The 24,938-nt window shown below is 45.6% G+C and overlaps 1 protein-coding gene across 1 annotated transcript in view; it reads left to right on the plus strand.

The window, feature by feature from the left end:
* Positions 1–24,938, plus strand: part of MYOF (myoferlin) — a 1,388,224-nt gene that overhangs the window by 663,924 nt on the left and 699,362 nt on the right. Inside the window, exons 21-24 of the mRNA XM_069611360.1 lie at positions 13,762–13,868; positions 17,336–17,528; positions 23,453–23,608; positions 24,713–24,844. Coding sequence (XP_069467461.1) covers positions 13,762–13,868; positions 17,336–17,528; positions 23,453–23,608; positions 24,713–24,844 — 588 coding nt within the window. The remainder of the gene's footprint in view (positions 1–13,761; positions 13,869–17,335; positions 17,529–23,452; positions 23,609–24,712; positions 24,845–24,938) is intronic.

The raw sequence follows: 24,938 nt of genomic DNA on the forward strand, positions 1-24,938 counted from the left end.
GTTCCCACTGGTCCAGGGGTCGAAGCACCGATAATGGTCTTGAGTCTTCTTGAAATTTTGGCTCACTGATACTTCACTGGAGTTGGTGCTGGTCAGCTGCAAGGGTCGTCCCCTGCTCGTCAATGGGCTGCTCCTCTTCTTTTTTTTAAATTATTATTATTTTTTTTTTTTGTAGAGGACTTAGCTCCAGGAGTCCTCATTTTATTCAAGATCTGGACTGGAAGCTCACCCAGGTCCACCGTTGGTAAGTATGTGCACCATTCAAACTGGTAGTGACTATCCAATCATGGATAGCCACTTGACACATCTGCCCAGCAACAGACATCGGTCACCAGGTGTCATGATACCTACCCCCGGGCATCCGGACCAGGTCCATCTGTCCCGGGAGCAGGCATCCAGATACTTGGGAAAAACCCAGCAGCCCTGGCTAGGGGCTATCTGGGTACAGTCCTGGCACCATAGGCGCCAGGCTCATAGAAGGGGTCAGTCCTGGCGCCATAGGCCCCAGGCTCATTTGCTTTCACTTACCTCATGCAGACCATGCTGCTCAGCAGTCAAGCCAATGTGAAGTCTGAAGGGGGACTACTTTATTTCAGGGACTATTTTCTTACTCTGGTATGGTCTTGGGAACGTCTTACCTGGGACTACTTTGAATGCTATTTAAACCATGCCCGAAGAGCAGCTCACGCTTCGCGTTATTCTGCATCCTGCAGCGTAACACTCACTGTGCCTGCAAGTCAGCATCCAGTCTTCTGCCACGCCAGCCTCGAGTCTGGAGCTCCTAGAAAAAAGGGGGAAGGAAAAAGGTTAGAACAAGAACAATACTTTTATTCCTCACCTGATTCTGGATCCATCGCGCCTTCGAATAGGAAGAAAGATGTTATGTGATGCGCGTCGCATCGCCTGCTGCAGCGCCGCGCTATACTCACCAGCCTTCTCAGCACCTCAACCACCTCTGTCTTCATTTCTTCTCCGAACTCCGGCACCTAAGGGGGACAAAAGAACAGCAAGGTGAGCTGAGAGAATAAACAAGGTATTCTTAGTCACCACCATAGACTTACCTGATTTTACAGCCGGAGGCATTCTTCATCTCCACGGGCCGGAACAGCCTCAATTTCATATTCACCGAACTCCGGCACCTAAGGAGAACAAAAGGACAGCCAGGTGAGCCGAAAGAACAAACCAAGGGAATCTCTTTCAACGTAATAGACTTACCTGATTTTACCGCCGGAGGCATTATTCCTCAAAACGTCATAATTTCACTCTGCACCTGTAATAAGGGAGAAAGCAACAGATTACATACAGGTGTCATTTGCCGGACAGTGTTGGGTAATACAGACTCTTACCGGAACTTTACCAGCTGCCACAAGGCTATCTTTTCTAGGGTCAAGCTGCAAGGAATCGGACAAGAGTGAAAGTCAGACATTGTGAACTCTTACGAACTATATACTTACGGCTCCTCGCCAGGAACCTCAGTCAATATTGTTCTGGAACTCCCCAATTCCATCCGACCAGTGAAGTAACTGGTTATCCACGCGTCCCTGCATTCTACGCAGGATGGAGAGATCATCTTTTAAAACCTAAGGTGAGAATATAAAATTCCACGGGTGGCTAATTCCCTCTTTCCACTTTTAGGAGAATACTTCTTTGGGTCAAGCAGACGAGATTAGGTGGGCCAGTCCAGTCTGTCATCTCTGCACTACGCGTCACATGGGTGGAAACCGCAGCTGTCCAGTTCCGATCGATGCCCCTGTGGGAGCCAGGTGAGCGTAACACCAGGATATGTACTGGCATCAGACAGTGCCAGTCCCTAGATCTGGGCTCCCACACAAACTTCCTCTTTACCCGGGATAAGGCATCCCATATATGGCCTTTGCAGCCCAAGAGGGCAGGAAGAAGGCCAAAGAACAATATGGCCAAAGTATGAGCAAAAACCTCATGGCACGGCATTCTTAGGTTACCGGCCCTGTACACAGGCTCCACGCACATTCCGCAAGCCCAATCACCATAGAAAGAAAAAACAAGATGGCCGCGTTCATGCTGAATAGACTACCGACTTAGTTCCTTTTCTATTTCACAACTTTATTTAAGTCGGTTGCAACATGGAGTACCAATACAAGCATCAAGATTAAACCATTGGAAATGAACCACAGATAGCAGCTCCCACAGGAGTCCACTCTCCCCACACCCCATCATCCCACCCTTGCCCCCCGGCCCTCGTCGACATGTTCTAGAGGCTGCTGTGCTTGTAAAATTAGTCTCAATGATTGTAGATTGCATGTTAGTGCTGGGATCTCAGCGTCACAGTCCAGGAGAGGGGACCAGATCTCTGCGAACTGATGTTGTCTGCCCTCTTCGGCTGCTGTAATTTTCTCCGCTACTAAAATGTTCCGGAGTTTAATACACCATAAAGCAAGAATGGGGCCCTCTGGAGATATCCAGGCCCGGGCTATAGTAATCTTAGCAGCCAGGAGGAGTTGAGTAATCGGCTTGGTAGTTCTCCCAAATCTGGAGTATATCCCCTAGACTGGTGCCCCCAGCTGAAGCACCTCGGGCTGTAGAGGGAGCCTAATGTGAGTAATGTCCTCGATTTAGTCCATGTTCACCTAGAAGTCTTGAACTAGGGGACAGTCCCACCACATATGAAAGTATGAGCCTTGTGTTCCACATTTTCGCCAGCATAACAGGTTCAGGGCCCCCTGCATCTGATGTAACCCAGTTGGGGGAAGGTACCACCGAAGCAGTAGCTTAAGGGCACACTCTTTGTTCGTTCCACAAGTGGAGGAAGTGTGGCTATGCGTCACTGTGTCCAACCAATCTCGTTCGTCCATCAAGCGACCCAGATCCTCGTCCCACTGGGACATATATTTGGGCCGAGAAGCAAGCAGGTCATCTAGTAGTAATTTATATATTTTAGACAGGTTGTCCACCTGGGACCCGTCTTGCAAGGTAAGTTCAGTTGGCCCAAGACTGCGAGTGGCCCCTCGCTTGACTGAGGGGTGCATGATCCAGTGGCGAAGTTGGCATATGTGAATCTCTGTTTCAGTCAAGTGGAACTTTTCCTTACAAATGTCAAAAGTACAAGGCTGGCCATCGTGAAACATGTCTACTACAGTGGGAAATCCCTCTCACCCCTGAATCCAGTGCCCAAAGTGACCAGGTTGCAGGCCCAGGGTGATGGAAGGGTTATGGAAAATTGGTGTGAGTGAGCCTACGCCTCCCGGAAACCCCTTATACCTTAACACCCAGTCCCAGACCTTTACAGAAGATTTTGTGCAATAGGGCAGTGCGGGCCATGATTTTCGTGCCAAGGAACATGTTGGAGGAAGTGAAGTGGAAGTGAAATCGTGGACTGTTGGATGTGAACCGATTTCAGTTTGTTGGAGGTATCCTGACAGGTAGCATAGTAATGACGTAAATTTGGAACCCCTAGGCTCCCGAGCCATGGATTTTCTATCAGCCTTTTCGGAGTACTAGCTTTCCCTCCCACACCCCCCCCCCAAATAAACTGAAGGAAATTCCATTGTAAATGGAGAAGGGGGCTTAGCAGGATCTCCACTGGGAGGGCTGAACAGAAGTATAGGAACCAGGGGAGAAGGTTCATTTTACAGGCCTTAATGCGCCCCATTAATGAGACTTCTTGCATCAACAACCTTACCAGACCAGCTTCCAATGCTTTGAAAAAAGAAAGTTGGTTGCATAGATCCTTTCCGGGGAGGCTGCAAGTCGCACCCCCAGGTACTCCAAGGAGTCCCTGTACCATTTAATTGGACAAATCGGTTGAAGGGGGCATATTTAATTCATGGTTAAGCCCACCACTAGCACAGCAGATTTATTGTAGTTAATTACAAAACCTGCCACTTGCCCAAAGGATTTTAATTCTGAGAGTGCTGTAGGGAAACCTGCACGTTGGTAAAGGTAAGTAGAACACCATCTGCATAAAGGGATATTTTATGCTGCATCTGGCCAATTGCCAGTCACTCCATGAAGGGGTTGCTCTGTATGTTTTGGGCCAGAGGCTCCATTATTAGAGTAAATAACAATTGCACAGGGGGCACAGGGGGCAACCCTTCCTAGTTCCACAGGTGAGTGAGATGGGGGCTGTGTCGCAGGTTAACCTGTAAAGAGGTTTTCGGGGCACTATAGTTGGCTAAAATCATTTTATGGAAAATGGGTCCAAATTGAAAAGCTTCTAGGGTGGCCATCATGAAAGCCCAGGTGATCTTATTGAATGCCTTTGTCGCATTCCAGGACTAACAGTGCCAGCTTGTGATGATCTGAGGCCTCCACCAGGTTTAGGGCCCAATGAATATTGTCCCCTGTCAACCTACCCTGAATAAATCCTGTTTGGTCCGGTTCGATAAATTGGGGCAGGACTCTGGTCAATCAATTGCCTAGGACTTTTGAATAGATATTGGCATCACGGTTAAGCAATGAAACTGGCCTGCGTAAGGAACTCATGGTGGCAACAGTAAAGACAAGACACAAGGGATCATAGTTCAAGGGTGTTTATTAAACTGTATGCAGGTTGGAAAAACGCTGAATCTAAACCTAAAGCGCCAGCCATCAAATTAAAAATAAGGTAGTCTTAGTGGTGTTGTGTCAAATAAAAAGGGTCTATAATAGGAAAAACCTATTGACAATTCTTACAAATAATAAAACAAGGATTCCTCACCCCTGGGTCCCCCTCTTCCTGACGCTGACCGCTCTTTACTTTCAGCCTCCCTCGGCTGAGTTCACTATGGCTTTCCTTGCTTTCTCAACAGTTTGTAGGTCAAAGACTTTCGACCGTACGGGGGTTTTGCTAGACCCCCTGTATGACCACTTTCACCTGTCTCGGCGGCTCTGCTATGGCCTTCTGGTATCAGTAGTTTTACTTAACATGAAATTGACCAAAGTCTCTCAAGTTAGCACACACGTGGTGCCGATTCCCTCTGCAGCTGGTCTTCCTTTAACATCACCAAAGGTCTCTTGCCTTCGAGGATCGGTAAAATAACAAATATAAACCCAAAAGTTCCTTCTCTTTGTACTTTTGAATGATGGGTCTTTACCCCTGGATCTCCCCTCTTGCATGGTCAGATCCACCACCAGTTTCTCGTGATAGCAGGACCTTCGGTGATTCAGTCTCCCGTTGATTCTTCACCTCAGGGTCTCCCTCTTCTGGGCTCAAACCACTCTCAAATGTCAGCCTCCCTCTGCCGGGTTCACTATGGCTTTCGCTAGCATTTGGGGTATTGGTTCTTTACCCCTGGTTCCCCCTCTTCTGGGCGCATACCCCTCTCGATTCTCAGCCTCCCTCTGCTGGGTTCACTATGGATTTTCTCGTTCACGAATCTGTCTTTTTAAACGGTTCCAGTGGACATCCCTCTGCTGGGTTCACCTTTTGTCAACACACTGTTTCTTGGGACTTTAGACTTTGCCCCCCTTTTACTGGCATCCCTCTGTCTGGTTCACTCTTGCCGTTTCACAGTTCCTTTTGCTTTCAATGATTGCAGGATTTGCTTCCTTCAATATGCCACTTTGCGACATGCATTCAACACAGCCCGGTTCTTATCGGTTCTTCCTTCAACTCACCGGCTGTGATGAGCCGCTTGGTTTTTCTTCTATTTTGAGTCAAGGCCATTACCACGGTCGCAAGAGTCTCCCTCGCTCCAGTTTATCTGTGTAGGCATGCCCTGTGTACCATTGACACTTGCTGCAAGACTGTATAGCTATTTTTCTCAGGCTTAGGTCTTCTTCCTTGAAGGTTTTGCAGGTTTGTGCTGGAAAGGGCAAGGTTGCTTCGCTCCTTTGCACCCTCTTGATTCTCGGCGCCTTTCTCCTTCTCTTAAACTGCTGTGCCTGGATAGCTGTCTCATTGTGCGGTCTGCCTTGCTCGTACTGTGCTCTCTTGCTCCACCTTTTATCTCTGTGGGGAAGGGAAACGGCTGTCCGGTGTGGGAGATTCTGATAAATTGCCTAACTTTGCCTGACCCTTGCATTGGGACATGTCAGGTAAACGGCTCTGGTGTTAGCCCGTTCTCTTTGGTGTTGTGTGAAAGTGTTCATGTCAGAAAAGGGGATCAGGGGGGCATTGTTTTTGAATGTCCTATGTGGTAGGATGGGGAAAAGGTGTTGAAAGAAGGGGGAGACTCACTGGTCCACCCCCTGGAACTGGATCCAATAGCGATGGCAGTGTCCTGGCCACCTAGATGACAGATCCCCGGGGTTGAGCCAGGGAGACACCGTCGGGTTTCTCACAGTAGTCATGGCCTCGCTTTTCCCTTCTAGTACCTGAATCCTGTGTTGTAACTCCGTTACCAGCGTGGTTTGGTCCATCTCCAGGACCTGCTGATCCAGACAGTCCACTTTTGTTGAAATCTCTCTTTTACAGCTGCAACATTCTAATTTGATTTCTGACATAAAGGACTGGAGGTCTTCCTTTGTGGCTAGTTGCCCTGTGGGTTTTCAGGCGAGTGGGTTGAGTTTTTCTGCCTCCATTTTCTTGCTTATTTCCTGTGGTTGCAGGAGGGTGGCGATATCTGCTGTTTTTGAAGGCTTCTGTTGTTAGGCCATGGTTGGAGCGATCAGTGTTGACAGGGGCCCCTCTCTCTGCACATCCCGCTAAACTCTGGTGTTTGGATGGTTCCCTGGTTTGCCAGAGGTCTTCTGGGGTCTGCCCGATTCTCAAGGGCCCAACACCCTTCATCAGAATAAAGAAAGGACTCGGGCAATGGGAAGGAAGAACTGTGGTTTATTACAAAAAACCAACAGGGATCATACAAGACCATCAAGATTCTCCAGTACTTCTCAACTTTACGATGCATGCTCCCTGGTTTTGTGGCGACATTGCGTCATCACGTGGGCCCTTCCCCAAAAACTTCTCCGGTGCAGATTGGGTGCTAGGAGTGGTATCTCTCATGGATGTACTCTATAGAGGTTATTCTACTGGTCCTTGCATGTCAGGTGGCTGGCGTGTTACATCCCCAAGAAACTATCGATTACATTGTTGCAGGGTAGTGGGCTTATCATTGGTTCTTTGCCCATTGCCTTCCAACCCTGATTTTCTATTTCGTGATTGGCTAAAGCTGATCTCCCAGCCCTGGGACTCGATAAGGTTCTCAGCTCTGTGCACCTCTTCAGGGTGATGTGTAATGTCTGTATTGTATCTGGTAGTGTATCACCTCTGCCTAGGAGAATGCGTCTCCACGTTGCAACACTTCTTTCATTCTTCGTCTGGTTTGCAGGGATCTACTCATTTCCCACCGTGGGTGATTGCCCATTGTCTAATTTGGCTGCATCACATGGTTGCAGACCACAAAATCGAGCTATTGAGCCTGCATTTATGAGGATTACTCAATTTTTCTGCAGCTCGTGCCTTTGTCATCTAGAGTTTGGAATGTGGCTGTTTATCTCGAACACTGACTGTGGGTTTGCTTTGCGCTCAGTGCAGCCTGAATCCTCTACTCTTGTCTTGTGCTCTGTGGCTTGAGGCCTTCCGTAGTTTTCCTTGGGCTTATAATATGATTGCTACATGCTTGCGTTATACTGGGTAACCTATAAGTAAGTCACACATGGTCCTACCAGGCTCAATATATACTCCTGTAGTTCCATAGGGTTATTTGTCATAAGCATCTGCAAGCTTGCTCAGGATCTCTTGTTGCCTTGCGTTTCTGCGTTACTGCATTTGGCTAGTGGAAATGAAGCTTTGACAGTATGTTTATGTATCCGTCTTCTAACTATAGAACTGTGTAAGCATGTTCTTTGTGTATGTGAATGTGTGTTTGTGTAATGTAGTGCAGGGCTGCGAGTGTGCTTTGACTAACGCTGCTATGTTGAGGTGTCTTCAATGACGTCCGCATTATGGCTTCTTGGTGCTTAATAGAGACTGTCCATTAGGGTTTTTCCATCCACAAGCTCTGTTGATTCCCCTATACCTGTAAAGGTATGTACTAGATTAGGTCTGTAGGGCTGCCTGAGGGGATACCTTTCGGTGTACGCGTCAGCCAGTGGTGCACTTGGTGTTCGTCTGAAATATGATGGGTGAATTTGAGCGTTCCTGGCTCTCCGTCCTGTCATTTTCCTGGGGTTGAGGAGGGGCTTTCCTGGGACCCTCTCTTCACTGGCTGTGGTCCCTTTCTCTGGTGCTAAGCCCTCTACCCCCACTTGCCATGGGGGGGTGCATTCATCAAGTGAGGCCAGGATCTTTGACCAGGGGTTTTGGACCTTCTGCTTACTGGGGGCTAGAGCCACGGGACCCATGAGTGTGTCTTTAGAGAGCCAACCGCACCTTTGGAGCCCCCAGGGAGTCCTCACTGTGCTCCTCTGTTCCCCAGCCCCCAGGCGGCGGGTGCAGCGGGACATCTGCTGGCACTCTTTGTATTTAGACCTCCCCCGGTGACTGTTTGGCTACTGCAATACTTTTCCAGCAGACCGGTTGGGTCGGGTGGGCGGGGTGGGGGAGGGCTCCTCACCTCCACTCCGGACCGGAGCTTGATGTTGGCGAAAGCCACGGCTCTGGCACGCATATCCCTCAGTGCGGGACTCCCTCACCGGGCTGACCTTCTGCCGGAACTTCTCCGCCTTCTCTGGGTGGTTCACCACCTTATTGCTAGCACTTTCCACGGCCGGAGCTCCAGGTCGGCTGAGGCGGTTGGACGATGGCTGGAATCGTGTCTCGGCTGCACACGCCATCTTGGGCCAAGCTCTGCGACGGGAACAATGGAGCGATCACTCAATATTATTCAGCTCCCGAGCGATCTTCTGACTTCCCATTCTCCCCAGCTATTCCCTTCACCTGCTCGTACCATGCCCTTGGGTTATTAAGGATCACGGGATTCCCATCTGGACAAAGAGGGCATTTACCCTGGGCTTCACACAGAAGCCATCACAGAAGCGACCGCATTGCTGGAGTTTCAAGCCATGCCTCATTCCTTTTATATTTCTATGGTGGCTGTCCAGGGAAGGAGCAGCCCTGCTGGGAACACGAAGGATTTTGGAAATTACGGCGCAACGCTGCATAGCACCATAAGGTGTGATTTTGGTTTTTGCTTTTAAATTAAACAAATTTAAATAGGAAACTACACTGTGTTAATGGCAATGTAACGGTGACGGCCGCCAGTAAGGGCCCGCCACCCGCGTTAAGGGACCCACACTTTGCTCTGGCCCTTAACTTGGTGGCAGGCCATTACCGGCTGGATCAGCCTGCACTCTCGTGTTATATCGCCATATTAACTTCTTTCTGCTTTTATTCGAATCCCTCAAAATAAAGGCTTATGGCAATCCGGTCCAGAAGAAAACTAGCAGATTTTAAACCTCCGCCCCCTTATAGGGTGCAAGGCAATATTCTTTGCATGGAAATAGTTGGGCAACAATTTGCATAATGCTTGACGTATGCGAGCACAACATTTTTGACGGCCAACTGATATTCAACAGGATCTCAAATTCTACTGTCACTTGACTAAATGCAGAATTCTTCAAAGTAGCTTCCCTGATAGTTGGGCAGGCTTGACTCTCTGAATGACTGGTCCAGGAAGTTCACACAAGTTTCCTCTCATAACAGCAGTCTACAACATTCTGTGGGGTATTAGGAATGGTCACAACTTCTAACTTAGAAACACCAGTTTCTTCTCTGCTCGTAGGACTCTAATAATAAGACAACTGGTCACATGAGGTAATTGAGAGTCTCCACTGATCATTACAATGAACATTTTCTGAGTTTGTTTCTGAGGATCTTTTGCCTGGCTAGAGCTGGTCTTTGCAAACTGTTGCATCCTGTGGGCCCCTGTTTCTGCAAACAGGTCTCCTGATTGGCAGGAGATCTGGGCTACTAACGAGTCTCAGTTTGTCTCCTAATAACGTATTCAATTGTTGGATAATATCTGGACACCTAGATATACATTGGGCCATGCTCCCACATGGGTAGAGGGCTGGGCGTCGGAACACCATACATGTGGGTGCAGGCTTCACTGTAAGGGGCCTGGTACCTACAATGCTGATTTTACATTTTAACCCCTATTTTAGGGGTTGAAATGTTGGAAGAGTACAATGGCATGAGCATTTAAGTTTCAGACACTTTAAAGCAGGCGGGGGGAGAGGGAGGCGGCTGAAAAGACCTCTGTGTACTTTGTGCAATTCCATGTGCCTTTTCTGGGACGGGTCAGGCTTGGAATAGGGGAATGCTACTGTAGAGGGAGCATGAAATGGAAAGAGGCTCCTACATCTAAAACAACTACGACGCCTTGAGATTCGTCACACTTGCTAGCTGGAGATAGTATTTTCATGTATCGAAATGCCAGGATGGGTTAAAATATTCTGTCCAGAGATCAAATAAAAGTTGGAACTGCTTGACACCCAATGTCGTTTTTGGGTAAATTAAGAATAATATTGATGCCTCTTTATTAAAATGTGTGCTACAGTTTGTGATTTTTTAGCTTTTTGTTATTGTTCATTCTTTATTTTTTAACAGTACCTTTACATTTTAATGCTGGTGACATGATGGAGCACCACTAATGTGGAATGCTCGATACTGCCTTTGGCCTATTGCAACGTGTTTGCACCTTGGACAACATTTCTCTCCGGTGTTAATGGTTAAGGGTGGGTAGGTGACTGAGGGGAGAGGATTTGGAGCTGAACAGCGCTTTCCACAGTGTGGTGCATTGGGTCAGCTTTGTGAAGTGTACTGCATGGTAGATATTTTCTGTTTCTGTTGTACGGTATAAACAAGTAACAAGCACATGTTTCCTGGTGCTTATTGCTGGCGCTTTTTTGCCACACCCAAAGTACAAAGTGTGTGAAACCGCTGTTGCTGAATCAAAACACAAAGCATAAATATTGCATTTGTCACAGGTGGCAAATTAACAATTTACTGAGTGTATTAACTGACACCGGTGGTGCAGATCAAATCCAAATCCTGGGACCCTGCTGATTGAGGGGGGCTACCAATTTGATGAAACTCACACTAACTTTGAGCTCCAGTCCCCAATCTATCAGAGGTGCACTGGATGGGCATTCACCCCCACGGCTGCCATTGCCACCCTGAGCGATGTAAGCCTGGACACCAAAGCGCTTGACGGGACCCCTATGTCACACGCCTGTGGCCAGGTCGGTGCATGAAGGTGTGGATGCTCCCACCTCTATTGAATAGCAGGGTGCACTAGTAAACAGTCCTGCAAGGCTGTGTAAAGTGTGTAGTGAAGATACATCGGGGCAAAAAATAGTCTTGATGCATGTGGGTGATCTCAGATTTGCCTCGTTTTTTTAAATGGATATTTACAAATGTTGCTCTCAAAACCTGTAGTTTAGAAAAACTAAATGCTTGTGCACATGCATCCATGTTTTGTCTAAAGCATAAGTATCTGTTTTTACCATCAAACTGAATTTGTATTTGTGGTTAAGTGCTGATCAGTTGCCATCAATGGACAGCATATGCTGGTTTACAGCCTGGTTGGCTAATGTATGTTCTGAGAAATTTCATGTGAATAGGTTGCTGAGCTGATCCTATTGTAGAGGAGGAGCCATCTATGTCATTAGTAAGCCCCTCCCCTTCTCCATTTTGGGAGAAGACCAATGTCATACCGTGTATGACACTTGCTGTAATCCCAATAACGCAGTAAGTGTTCTAGAGACGTTTCCCACGGAGACAACCATATCGAATGTATCCTCGAATCAATACAAGAGACATAGGCCTGCAGGAATCCCTATGTGAGGATGCCCTGTAAACAGAAGCCCGGCCAAATTGACGTCATGAAGAGCCATCGCGGGGACCCACTGGCAGAAAGATGACAGACTTGTTGAGACGATATATGGATAACCTGAAGAGATGAAGTTGTGATTCAAAGTGAATGCACATGCAAATGTGAAGAAATCACATGGAACTAAAGAAGATAGTGACAAGTTTAACTGGTGTACATATGCTGAAACACAAGTAGATGAGGGGTAATGTAGACTTGCTGGGGTAGAAAATAGGACACAGGCAAAGCTGCCATTATTAGAAGATGGACGTTGGCTCGTATAAATTGTAAGCATGAAAATTGCAGAAGAAAAGCTACAAGCTGCAGAACTGATAAGACACAGGAATACATATTTTTGCAAAGCATAGGAAAGCTGTTTGGCTTGGAGTCAAGGAAGTCGCAGCAAGGACGACTGTGGGTGCCTTCAAAAAGCAGAATGAGAGCTCATGTGCGTAGGACGCATTCTGCTTAGATTGGGTACAAGAGAGAACATTGTGAATGCCAAGTATTGGACAATTCAAAGATGCAGAAGGGCATATGAAGATGGAGTGCGCAAATCTCCAGAGGCCAGAAGGGGTAATCACACCTGAAGGAAATGAAATAAAATGGGGCTAAAAAAGAAACCGAATGGACAAAATTGTGCCCTCTTCACACGTGATTCAGAAGCTGAAAATAGGTTCTATTCATGGAGCTTGGGACATAGTGATGTGCCTTCACTCCCGTAAATGTCTGAGGAAGATGTGTGGCGAGGTCAAGTATAAAGAGAAAACCATGGCTTAAGGCCTCGGTGATGAGAGATGATTGCCTAACTGGCTGGGAATGCAGTTATCTGACGTGGTTCTCCTGCTCCTTGCTTTTTAGCTTACGTTCTGCTAACGAGCCGAATGTCTAGGGTTGGTGCGAACGTGCCAGGCCAATCATATGGGCTTATGTGAAGGTGGACAATACATTGTTGCTATAGCCTATCAGTTGCTGTTTTTGTATCTCGTGCTGTTTCGAGGTAGCTGCAGGCGTGCCTATCAAGTAGGAAGCATCGTATTGTGTACTAACTCATAAGTGAAAGTATATGTATCATATTCCTTAACCAATCCCCCCATCCGATAGGATTTCTATATTTTTCCACGTAGAGTGACGTCATAGCTGATGCACAGAGGGGGAATAAAACCCTCAGCTGAAGTACCAGGTTTTCCATATTTCCCTGTTTAATGTCCAACTGATAATAAAACAGTAGCTCTTTGCCAACTTCCTTGAGCTTGTCCAGTTATTTGGGCCAAGGGTTATTTCAGTCGTAATTCCATCTCGCTTCTAATTGCCCTCCTAGGTACTTAAGAGTACACTATTTTTTCTAAAGGAAAGGCAACAATTGTTGTTATTTAGACGTTTTACAACTCCGGGAGTTGCTTTGGAAAGCTGCAACCTTACTTATGCATCTTTTATCTCCGAGAATGCTGCTGTCTGTCCTGGCAAGGGTTCAGTTTGGTGAGGCTGTTAATCTGTTTCACAAGCGAGCTCTTTGCTGGACAAGTTCTGTTTCTGGCCAGATACTGCTAAGCCATGGTTAATTCAATTGTTCAACACATTGTCCCGCTATATCTAGGTCTCCCATTGACACGCTCTCTCTGTGTCTCTCACCTGGTCCACTCTCAACGCAACCAGACCTCTAGCTTTGTTTGCAAACACTTTTTTTTTAGGTTTGAGGCCAAAGCTCAAAACAGGGCCTAGACGTGAATCCAAGGAATGATGCAGGTGCCTTGCGTGGAACTGTTTGGACATTCTATGTGCTATTTTTGATTGTATGCATTTCTAAAACGGTTCCATAGTTGCAGATTGCTGACAAATAAAGTACCTATAATGAGAACCAACATAACCTAGTAAGTAGTAGTTTCTATTGTCATGCGTTTGGCCTTTTCATTGTTAAACATTTCAAACCTTGTCAAATGTGATTGGAATGTCAACCCTTTCATTAAAATGCTACATATTACTGTTAAATCCTTGCGCAAAATGCACATAAGCATACTACAACAATGATCTTTTTCTATTCTCTCTCCAGAAATCAAATGTTACTGCATTAAAATCCGCACAACTTGCTAAAATGCCCGATAACCGGTTGGCTGAGATCTGGCTAAAGTTGATTGATCATTTGATTGAGGATACAGAGTAAGTTTTTCACATTGTGTTTCATTAATCTTGTGGTGGCTGCTGTTTCCTACTGTGAGTAGTAGAAAGAATGTCAACTAGCGAGAAGAAATCCCTCCTAGAGGAGAGGCCTTGTGTGGCTCAAAGGGTATGCAATTGTACAACCCTCCAATGCTTTCACCTGTGGCCAGGTACCATCTATTCTTGTGCTAAAACTAAAAATATATTTTTTTTACATACAATGTCGTGCCACATTTCCCTCTTCTCAGCTCAATACAAATCAGTGGTGTTAAGCAAGGCAATGGTAGTCAATTTATTGGTTTTGGTGGGATGAACTGTTGAACTTGTCTTGCCAAACTTCCCATTGGTGACGGCAGGGTGCACACAGGTCCTTAAAGTGAGCACTTAACTCACTGAGCTGTTTTACAGACTGCAGCTGTGCTGTGAAAACAAGGTTGTGCTGTACCATGGCACAGTCCTAATTCAGCACTAGCTTTCTTGTAAAACAAAAACCTGTATAAATGGCAAACACACAAGCCTTTCTTTCGTTAATGCGTCATATAGAGGTAAGAGAGGAACCATGATTGGAGCACACAAAGGGGATGCTTCTTCATGTAATCACTACAGGTTCTGTTGAGACGCTCTTATGTGTGTGTTACATGGGTACAACCCCAAGGTGGTCATTTCATGAATGTTGTACTAGCTTATTTCACATTATGGGTCTCTATGGTACTATATGTCTCAGAATTAACTGGTGTTCTCCATCTAAGTCTCTAAGTGAATATGTAAGACAAGTGCAGTGGTAATGGGGAATTGGATCTGCATCAATTTCCCATATTATATTTTAATTGTCAGCTACATATGCATTCGGTGGGGTAACTAGATAGTGTGCCGAGTCTCAGAGTGATGTTATTCTATTTGGATGTTACTTCATTACAGATGTTAAGAAGAAAGGAGACAGCTGCAGGTGTTGTGGGGCTAAGCGGCTAGCCCAGCCTCTAATTATTAAGTATCAGATAAATTGTCCCACAAATACACGCTGTACTTGACAAAAACAATGTTCTAATAATGTCCAGAGGTTGGACAGTTTTATTGTGTCAAATTGTTACAACAAAGTCCTGGTTCAAACAAAGCATAAGCAAATTAACCAATTATACAAATGCCAAAGAGCAATTGATAGAAAACAATGTTAAATTGTGAGGATGCCAACATGTGTTTTGACCTGTGAGGTCTTCCTCAGGGCGCACAACAATATTCCTGATATACTGGCTAATGCCGTTTATTCAAACTTATCCATTTATTGGAAGTAGGTTTCCCCCAGCAAGATATTACGGCATTCAATTTTGGTCTGTGTGTACAAAGTCCACAAATCGATAGTCCATGCCCATTGGGTCCTCAATGTTCCCAAAATCCACTGGTTACAAACCAAAATTGAATGCCTTAATATCTTGCTGGGGGAAACCTCGTTGTTCTAGTATTGGTTAAAGATAATAGACAATGTGATACAGACTGCAACTGTAAACTGAGCTCCTCGGCTCAACAGTCAATAATGGCAATACCCTGACACGTTCAATTGAACTGACAACAGGAATTGTTCTGTGTCACCAACTGCATCTATTCTAAATACTGAGTGTTTTTGATGCATGAAATACGATATATTCCACATACATCACCAATTTATGGATCGATGTTGATAACAATTTCTGGCTAAAGGGAAATACCATTTATAAAATCAGAAGTTGTATGGAACTAGTTCGGCTTGGGCTACTTCCAATAAACAGATACATTTGAATAAAAAGCATTAGCAAGTATATCAAGAATATTGTTGTGTGCCCTGAGGAAGACCGCACAGGTCGAAACACATGTTGGCATCCTCACAATTTAACTTTGTTTTCTATCAATTCCTCTTTGGCATTTGTATAATTGGTTGATTTGTTTATGCTTTGTTTGGGCCAGGACTTCGTTGTAACAATTGGACACAATAAAACTGTCCAACTCTGGACATTATTGGAACATTGTTTTTGTGATGTACACCACATATTTGTGGGGCAATTTATCTGATACCTAGTTGGCTGTGTAAACACCTTTATAATTTGACAATCTGCAGTTTGAACAATGAAGTGCTGTGTTGACCGCAAGCAATGTGGAGGGCTCAGATGCTTGCTTTGTCACTGTAGTGGACACAGGGAGGAGGGTGTTAAGGTGAGTATCACGAGAGTGAAGCGTACCTGTAGACTTGGAAGAAGATCTTGACGTGGCAGCCAGGCTGACAACTGTCTTCTGATGAGTAAATGACACGGGGTACCGGCCTCTCCGCCACCCAAGGTTGAAACAGGGTGGAAGATGGACCTACTCCCAACGCCACGGGACGCACTCTCCTGATTAGCCTGGCATCAGGACAGTGCAAGCACTGACAGGAGAGGCAGATGTTGAATGTCCTTTGACAGTAGAGTCCGAAGTACTTTCCAAGAAGAGGTCCCAAGGACCCAGTAAAGAGGAGCGTTGAGGAGATGCTGGTATTGCTGCTGAGCGTGTACAGGGAGACTGAAGTAGATGGTAGCCAGGCACCCGCAAACCACTAGTGAAACAAAAACGACAGGCAGGTAGATGGTCCGACTGGTGCAGCAGCTGGTAGGCTGAAAAGTCCAAAAAGGAACCAGGTGGCAGCTCAGGCAGGGGTGTGGGAACCAAACCCAGGAACTGGACTGGGCAAGGACAAAAAAAACGGGAACCCAGGAGGGAGGAAATGGCACCCCAGGATAGGGAACCCCAGGACCCAAAAGGACCTCCAAGCAACACCAAAGGAGGGAAGGACCAGGAGCCAAGGGAAGGGCGAGAAACCAGGGAAGAATTCAGGCTGGAGCGGGCGTAAAGGCAGGGCAGGAACAGGAGAGCAACAAACGAGCGAAGAACACGATCAGGGCACAACCGCGTTGAGACGCGACTTGCTCCTGATAGAAGCTCGTTTTATGGGATGGCCGGCACCCGAGAGGCTTGAAACGCAAACCGTCTCGTTGCCGGGTGCCGGCGCATCCAAAGCGAGGCTTGAGGCGCAAGCTCTCGCCGTGGAGAGGGCCCAATCTACTGCGCATGCGCGGAACCGAGACCGTGGTCTCCCGCGCATGCGCAGAGGACTCCTGACGGGAACCCTAGAGGCTCTCCCCATGGCGGATCCCCGCAAGCGAAAGCGCGGGTAGATCCGCCAAGAGGGAGGAGAGCGAGCAAGTGCGGAGAACCCCGGTCTCCAGGTAAGTGGCGTGACAGAGGGTCAATTGGTTAACTTTGCTTAAATGAATACTAAAATGATTAGTCAAACATTATACGCATGTGGAAAGCACCTTTTTTTGTTTTTATGTAGACCCATAAAAGCAAATTGATCATGTAAGCTTAAGATTGCCAGTGGATCATAAAACTATCTACCATGTGCATGAATTGAGATATTTCTGATCGTATTCCGGTGATAGAGAATTATATTGTTTACTTTTAAGGCAACCACTGCCTTCTTTGGAGGCAAAACCCCATATAACCCTCCTGGACAGGCAGATGCATAAGCTCCGTCTCCGCTCCATCCAGCGCATTCAACAGGCGGCTGTAACCATGAGGGCAGAGGCCACTGATTTACCAGCCACTCTGCCCGAAATCGAGGACTGGCTGGATAAGCTGGAGCAGCTGGCAGAGGAGGTGAGTGACTGGGAGCAATTTTGGGCACCTTTACATTTTTCGCAACCCCATTGTATGGTTGACAATTTTGATTTTAGGGCGGCATTGTGTGGAAAGGTAAGTGGAGTTTGTGTATTTGAGGAATTTCTTAGGTTTTCCCATCCACACCCTCTGTTTTGTAGTACGTTCAGTGTATTAAGAACCTGGCCAACAGCAGCCAAGGCAAAAAAAGGAAATATTTTTAGCCATGCTCAGTAGCCCATTTTATATTGTAAAGAACTGTTACATTTTCATTTTTCTATATGTAAGCCATGAAAATGTATCTGGTTAAATGCGCAAGCACCATCGGTGATAGAATGGCAGACCGAGTGGTGAGAAGGTGATGCTGATAGATGGTCGATGGGACTAAAAATGGACTTGGGAAGATTTATATAATTTGATAGTTACTGTAGAGACAAAAAGGGAAAACAATAAAACCTTTTTATCCGGCAGCTTGTTAAGTGGAATGCACTATTAACTAGAACCACCATTGCTGGTAATTGGATTCTATTTTGGAGCACCTCCCTGTCACTTAGTAACTAGTCTATCTCAGAAAATTCTCCGATTTGTCTCTGGTTTATGGTGGGATACAACCACCTTGCAGGTCCTGTCCATCTAAAGTCTCTGCCACAAGTTGCAGATACCATTCTAGTGTCTATCACTTTGACAGAGCCAAGTGGGTTTGCCTCCACAGAGGAACTTAGGAGGGCTTCATCACCTCCTTTTCCGAGAGCCCCGATTTCTACACTCTAGACAACCTCTTTCTTTCCTCTGGTCCTGATCCTCCTCAGTGCCACGTCACAAGTTTATTCCTCCTCCCACCTTTAGCTTAACCGCTTCTTATTGGGATCTCACCCCTGACACCTTCCTTTGGCTAAGTCTACCCTGTCATTCCTTTATACTGCTGTTGGCTATCACCTTGCTAGCCCTTTGTGATTTCCGTTGGTTTCCAACCTACTCCTGATGTTTATTCTTCCCCCTTGTCTTCAGCCTCTTCCATTTTTCCCGGTCTTACCAAACTCGTTCCACAACCTCCTTTTTGAATAGCCAACCCAACCCATATTAAACTCCTGAAACAACCTCCTTCTCTGAACACTTATGCTTTCCCTTCCTGGGGCATCCCTTTCATACTTTAGTGGCTTACCCCCTGGGTCCAGTCTTGGTATTAGGGCCTGCATATGTAGTGCTGCCATATAATGGGTTACTGCAGAACTGCTTTCCCCTTTCTGGTGTAGTGTGTATTGGCATGTGATCTAAGCTGCAGCTAGACAGTGGTTTTACGAAGCCATTCCACCATCTATTATCTGTTGTCTATGCGAGTCTGCTCATGCATGATGGCGTCCATGCAGAGCCGCATCTGTGGCGGGATTTACGGTGAGCAGTGTCCATGCTGAAGAATTGTAATGATTCCTTTTGGTGAGGGCGAGGGACTGTATCTTGTTGAGCCTGGCTTGTGGAGGGGGTGCACTGCTATGTGAAGTCATGGGTCTGCTGGCAAGGCCCTTAACGGGTCAGTAGGAATTCTTTCTGGCTTTGACTGGTTTTAACCCAGTGATGGGGGCTAAATGAGGGTGATCAGTGGATCCCCCCATTTTGGACCCCTCCCTCGGGCCCATCATAAATGTGCTCAGGGAGATCCCTAACCCCCTAAAATGGCATACTTTCCCTTGCGTGTATGTGTTGTGCATACAGCTATGTCTTCCCTCCATTTGATTACTTTGTATCATGGAGTAGAATAATTGAATTTGGAATATTCCATTTTCCAGAAATTGCATCTGATCCTGCCAACTTAACTTTCTGATGTGAAAAGCATCTTCCAAGTGCATCACTACCTTTCAGTCATCAACCCCTTTGGATGGAAAACCCAAGAAGATGTGTAGGTGGTGTGATCAATTATACAAAACCCTTGAGTAGATCTACAAAACGTTTGTACGAGTCCCATAGGTTCCTCCTACCTTTTGACCCTTTTGTGTTTGCATAACTAGTATGAAGAGACTATGTAGTCTGTAATCCGCATTCGATAAATGACCACAATCGCGCTTGGTTGGGTATAACTTGAGATTCCTAGAGGGTGCGCATTTAGTGTTCACCTGGATGTAACCTGATGGGATCTTTTTTTTTTTTTAATACCGTGTGCACGGTACAAAGACTTTTATTGTATACTCCACAGTAAAGATCCTGCAAAGCGGGTTTTGTGTAGTCCTGCTTTTTCATGTTCATGCACAGTCTTTATGGCTTGATTTTGTATCCTTTGTAGGCTGTTGATGAGATTTGTGTGTGCATCTAGGTAGATTGCTGTTAGTCTCATTGGACCATGATTTGGGTTGCTGTTTTACTGCACCATGTGTTTGGCGTCTATCAGATATGATGGCGGCTCATCCCCGAGGGCTGTGGAGGGCCATCCACTCCATGATGCAAAATGTGGAGGAGGATTTTGGAGGATACCCTAGTGCCTCTTGCTCATTCCCAACCAGTACAGCCTGGCCGCCTACATAGCTCCAAAGTACAATTCTGACTGGTATTTGGACATTGCCCAACTTCCCTCACAGGCACCGATCCCAATTCCTGCTTGTGAACGCAGAGCCATTTTGGCGGAAAAAATGCATTTGAGCAGTCTGCAGAGCAGAATGAGATCAGTCTCATCCAGTAGGACTGCAGAAATCATGAATGGCTCTATGTAACAGTCTGTGAAAGGCTGGTGATACAACCTCTGACAGGAAGAGTCATGGTAGAATCAGGCAGCCATTCGAAACTGATGGAGAGATGCCAGGAGAAGTTGTTGAGGGTCATACCTGGAACTATAAAAACTAAATGAAAAAAAGAACCCAAACAACTCTGCACTTTCTACGTGGCTGATAACTACTTCAAACTAATGGGGAATCATATAAATGTATCCCTGTTAATATTCAATATCGATAGATCTACATTGAATGACCCTACAGAGAGAACAATTTATAGAAAATATTTTATTAACATTCACTTGTCATTAAAAGCACATGTATAACAAATATGTACAATACTCAATACGATGATAGTATAACAGAGGAGCTTGAACTACAAATTGTCTGCTACCTGACACCCAAGATTTAAATTTTGAGGCACGTCTTAATTTGTAGGTCGTGTCACCCTATTTAGGTTATTACAACACCAAGGCTACTGCTATGTAGCTCACAAAAACATTCAATGTCTGATTGATATGTCTGCTCTAAAATGCAGTACATATATACCCAATGTTTCGTTCCTCCTTGTGTAATCTCACTGTTGGTAGAACCTCTTCAGGGGACAAATCTTCTCAGCATTAGGGTAGCCTTCTGCAAGATACTCTATGGGATCGAGATATTCTTGGTAACATTCAATGGAAATGGATTCCTTAATCTTAATATGTGAAGCCACCTAAAACACAGTGCTGAAATAGCTTTCATCAATGCTGTTCTTTGAATCTAATATATTAGCACAACTCAAAAAAATCAATGCATTGAGGAGTGCTTACCACTGATATCTTGACTGTTCAATAATGGTGGGGGCAAGCGTCTAGGAACTATGCAATCGCCTGCAGATGCAAACGACAAAGTACATGGTATGTTCACACCAACCTGAATACTCAACTGAGGGAGCATATAACTGTCCATAAAACTCAACTGGGTTTCTCTAGCTCCACTTACTTGGACTAGGACTTGATGACTTCAATACTTCACACTCATGCCAGAGTTAAAGCATCTACATTATTCCGCTCAATATTGCATAGGCACTCCTTTCTGCAGAAATTATACATAAGCAGCTGCAGCAGAAGAAGAGAGGGAGAAATGTGGAACAAACAATCATTCTATGATTAATGTGAAAGGAAATAAATCAAATGCACATGTGCGCTATCTTGTCATACAGCTTCTTACTTACTAATGGTGTTGCTGGAATGGCCAGAGGCGGAATAGAGAAGTCAATGGACCCTGCTGTTAACTAGATCAAAAGCATATCTGTGTGCGCGATGCCCCAGCCACACAAAAAACAGGCAAAGGAGCCCCTCAGTTTCAATAGTTACTCAGTGTTACACAGTTTGGAACTACAATATCTGTAGTTTTTAAGTGTCTGCTCTCAAACCTTGATTCCACCATTCCCTCTGTCGTCCTCCTTGATCTCTCCTCTACAATCGACACGGTTAACCACACCATCCTGATCAAGCGACTCCGTGAGAACCTGGGCTTCACGGGTCAGGTTCTGGATTGGTTGACCTCCTTCCTTTTGGACCATCCCTCGCAGTTTCAACTTGGTTCCTTTATCTCCGCCACCTCTTCCTCCACCTGTGGCTTTCGCAGAGGAGAACACTATATATCCTTGCTTTGTCTTGTGGATAGGCCAGGACAGGAGCTATTTAGTGGATGCATTTCAGATACCATGGGACCATCTCTGGAAAATGCTTTCCCTCCAACCCCCTTATTGAAAGGGTGGTCCGAAGAGCAGGAATTTAGAGAACTGCAGGAGTATTTTAATAGCACTGCATTGTTCATCAAGGGTACGTTTTTCAGATCTGCTCCATCTGTCGCAATCCAGGTCCATTCACTTACAGACAGGGCAACATCACCTGTTGGCATTGCAGAGGGGGATTCTGACTCCGGGCAAGCTAAGCCTCTTGGCATGGATGCTGAGGAGCAAACGTTGGGACATCTTGGTCTGTCACAGCAAAATATGCAAATAATGTAGAAGGCTTGCAATGAGTCTACCAGAAATCATTACAAAAGGAAATGGACCCAATTCTGCTTTTGTGCTAAAGGGGACAATCTCAAACCCCTCTCATGCTCCCTGGATGAGGTATTCTTTTTCTGCATGTTTTGCACATACAGGTGGATGTGCCATACGTACCTGCCAGCTATCGGAGCATTTCGAAACTCCAACAAATTACTATTATTCTCAGCTAATCTGGTGGTTGAGAAACACCTTCAAGGTTTTGCGAATGTACCCTCCGATAACCAGACCTCATTCGGTTTGGGACCTTAATTTGGTTCTAGCGGCTCTGGGGTCATAAGCCTTTTGACCCAATGTCATCCTCCGATATTAAGTTGATCACCTGTAAAACGGCCCTTGTCGTGGCAGCAACCTTGGTTTCACAAATTGGTGAAATTCAAGCCTTCTCGGCCAAGGAACCCCAATGTTGTATTCCACAAGGACAAAGTGGTTCTACAAATGCACCCAGCATTTCTACCTAGAGTGATCTCTTCCTTCCATCTTTATTATAGTTTGTAGGCTTTCATAATTTCCTAAAGACCAAGACCCCACCCACAGGCCCATGCTGTAAGGGATAACGCCGTAGGGTGTAATTAGCATAGTGGCAACCTGGACATCCCCATTTGCCTTCTGTAAACATTACTGCATAAATATCAGTCTAGGTCAGATGCAGCATTTGCTAACCGCTCATAAAAACTTAGATTTTAGTCCCCACCCAGTTTAAATGGTGCGTTGTAATCACCCATGCATTATGGAGGAAAGGAGACGGCACGGGGGACTAGTAAAGTGTTGCTGTAGTAACTGAAGTATTCCTAGTCCATAGTCCCCTTTCGTCCATACGACCCCCCCACCCACCACGAGCCATAAAAAAAAGTTACCAATAGGGACCGTCTCGTGTCCGAAGCTACAAAGGGAGCTGAGCTGAGGCGAGGCGCCGGTGGGCGAAATCAGCTGGGCACAGTTACGGCCACGCCCGCACCTACATGCGCTCTAAATGTAAAGGGGGGAAGGGGAAGGCATTTTTGCAGGGAAAATGGTTCCGGCACTGTTCCTGTACCGGGACACCCATGCAGTATGGAGGAAAGGGGACTGGGGACTATGAGTACTTCAGTTGCTACTGTGAGAAACTTTTTATTTGTAAGTTTACGTGTCCTGTTGTTGCTCAGTATTAATCCTTTGATTTCTTGCAGCCCCAAAACAGCATGCCTGATGTGATCATCTGGATGATTCGTGCCGAGAAGAGGCTTGCTTACGCACGGGTTCCAGCCCACCAGGTTCTCTTTTCAACTGCCGGTGAGAAAGCATCTGGACAATTCTGTGGCAAGACTCAAACCGTCTATTTGCAGGTAAAGTTGGAAAACCCAGAAAGATGGCTTGTCGGGCATCATTTGGAAACCGCATGGCTTTTTAAACCTTCATTTTGTCAGAGGACTGTTAACCTAAGTTATGCATGTTGGTATAATATTTCCTGGACCAATTAGTTGAACTCTATAATTGCTTATAGATGTGCATGCATAATTCTGCGGGAAGTACTACAAAACACCCCTTGGGCTGGCCTAGGTTTCTGGATCAACTGTTCCAAATTAGAAATCGCGGGCCTCTTCTGGGAGCAATAAATTGGAGCTTTAAATCAGTTTGTTCGTCAAGCCAACCAGAACAATTTATTTTTTCTATTCACATTTGCATCTATGAAGTTTAAGGATACATGTCTGTGAAAAGAGGAGATTTGGGACTCTGTCCTGTTGCCCAGTGTTTGAGCGCCATCTTTGAAGGAATTTTGAGAGGGCGCAGGTACCAAATAAAAGCTACTTTCTGCGGCGTATATTTGCTTTTTATCCTGGTAATCAAAAAATGTGGGGCCTAGGCTGGCTTTATATAACTCCCATCCCACTCAATCGCTCAAATGGCAAATTGATTTTGTTGCAAAACTGTTCTGTCTGCAGGGCTTTTAGAGGTTTTTGTAACCGCATATGGCAGACAGCTTTTTTGGATGTTTACTTTGTTTCAAGGGAGTAGTACACACACCATACAGAAGTTCAAGTTTAGAAGTCACAATCTGTGTCGTCTTCGTAATTATTGCTTGATGACCAGTGTGTAACTATAGAGATTGCAAATATTGATGGTTGTGACAGTTCTGCATAGTTGGTGTTTATTGCACTAACCACTAATTGGAGCATACAGAAAGTTGCTAGGGCCGAGTATCTGAATGTTTACGGTCATAATAAAGAACCGAAACGATAGATTCTGTTTTGGGGAGAGGGGTGGGAACTGAAAGTCTCACAACTTTCTAGATACTATCTGCACATTTGCAACACTTTCTCATGCACTATTTGCTAGTGTTCAAGGCAAACCTGGAAGATATGTTTAGCCTTTGATGAACTGTGGTGCTATAAAGATTATATACGTCAATAGCGGAGTTTAACCAGATCTTCAATTTAAATCTGTTTCAGTATCCCATGGATAAGAACAAAGGTGTCAAGGTTCCTGTTCAGTTACGAGCAAACATTTGGCTGGGACTGTCTGCAGAAGAGAAGAGGTTCAATAACTTTGCAGAGGGAACTTTCAGTGTTTATGCTGAAATGGTAATATTTGAATCATGTACTACTTTTGTATACTGTTAGGAAAGCTTTTTGTTTTTGGAGCTTCACTTTCTTTCAACAGGCACTCCAGCACATC

This window comes from Ambystoma mexicanum, chromosome 8 (assembly GCF_040938575.1).
Source record: "Ambystoma mexicanum isolate Mex_15411 chromosome 8, UKY_AmexF1_1, whole genome shotgun sequence".
NCBI classification, from domain to species: Eukaryota; Metazoa; Chordata; class Amphibia; order Caudata; family Ambystomatidae; genus Ambystoma; species Ambystoma mexicanum.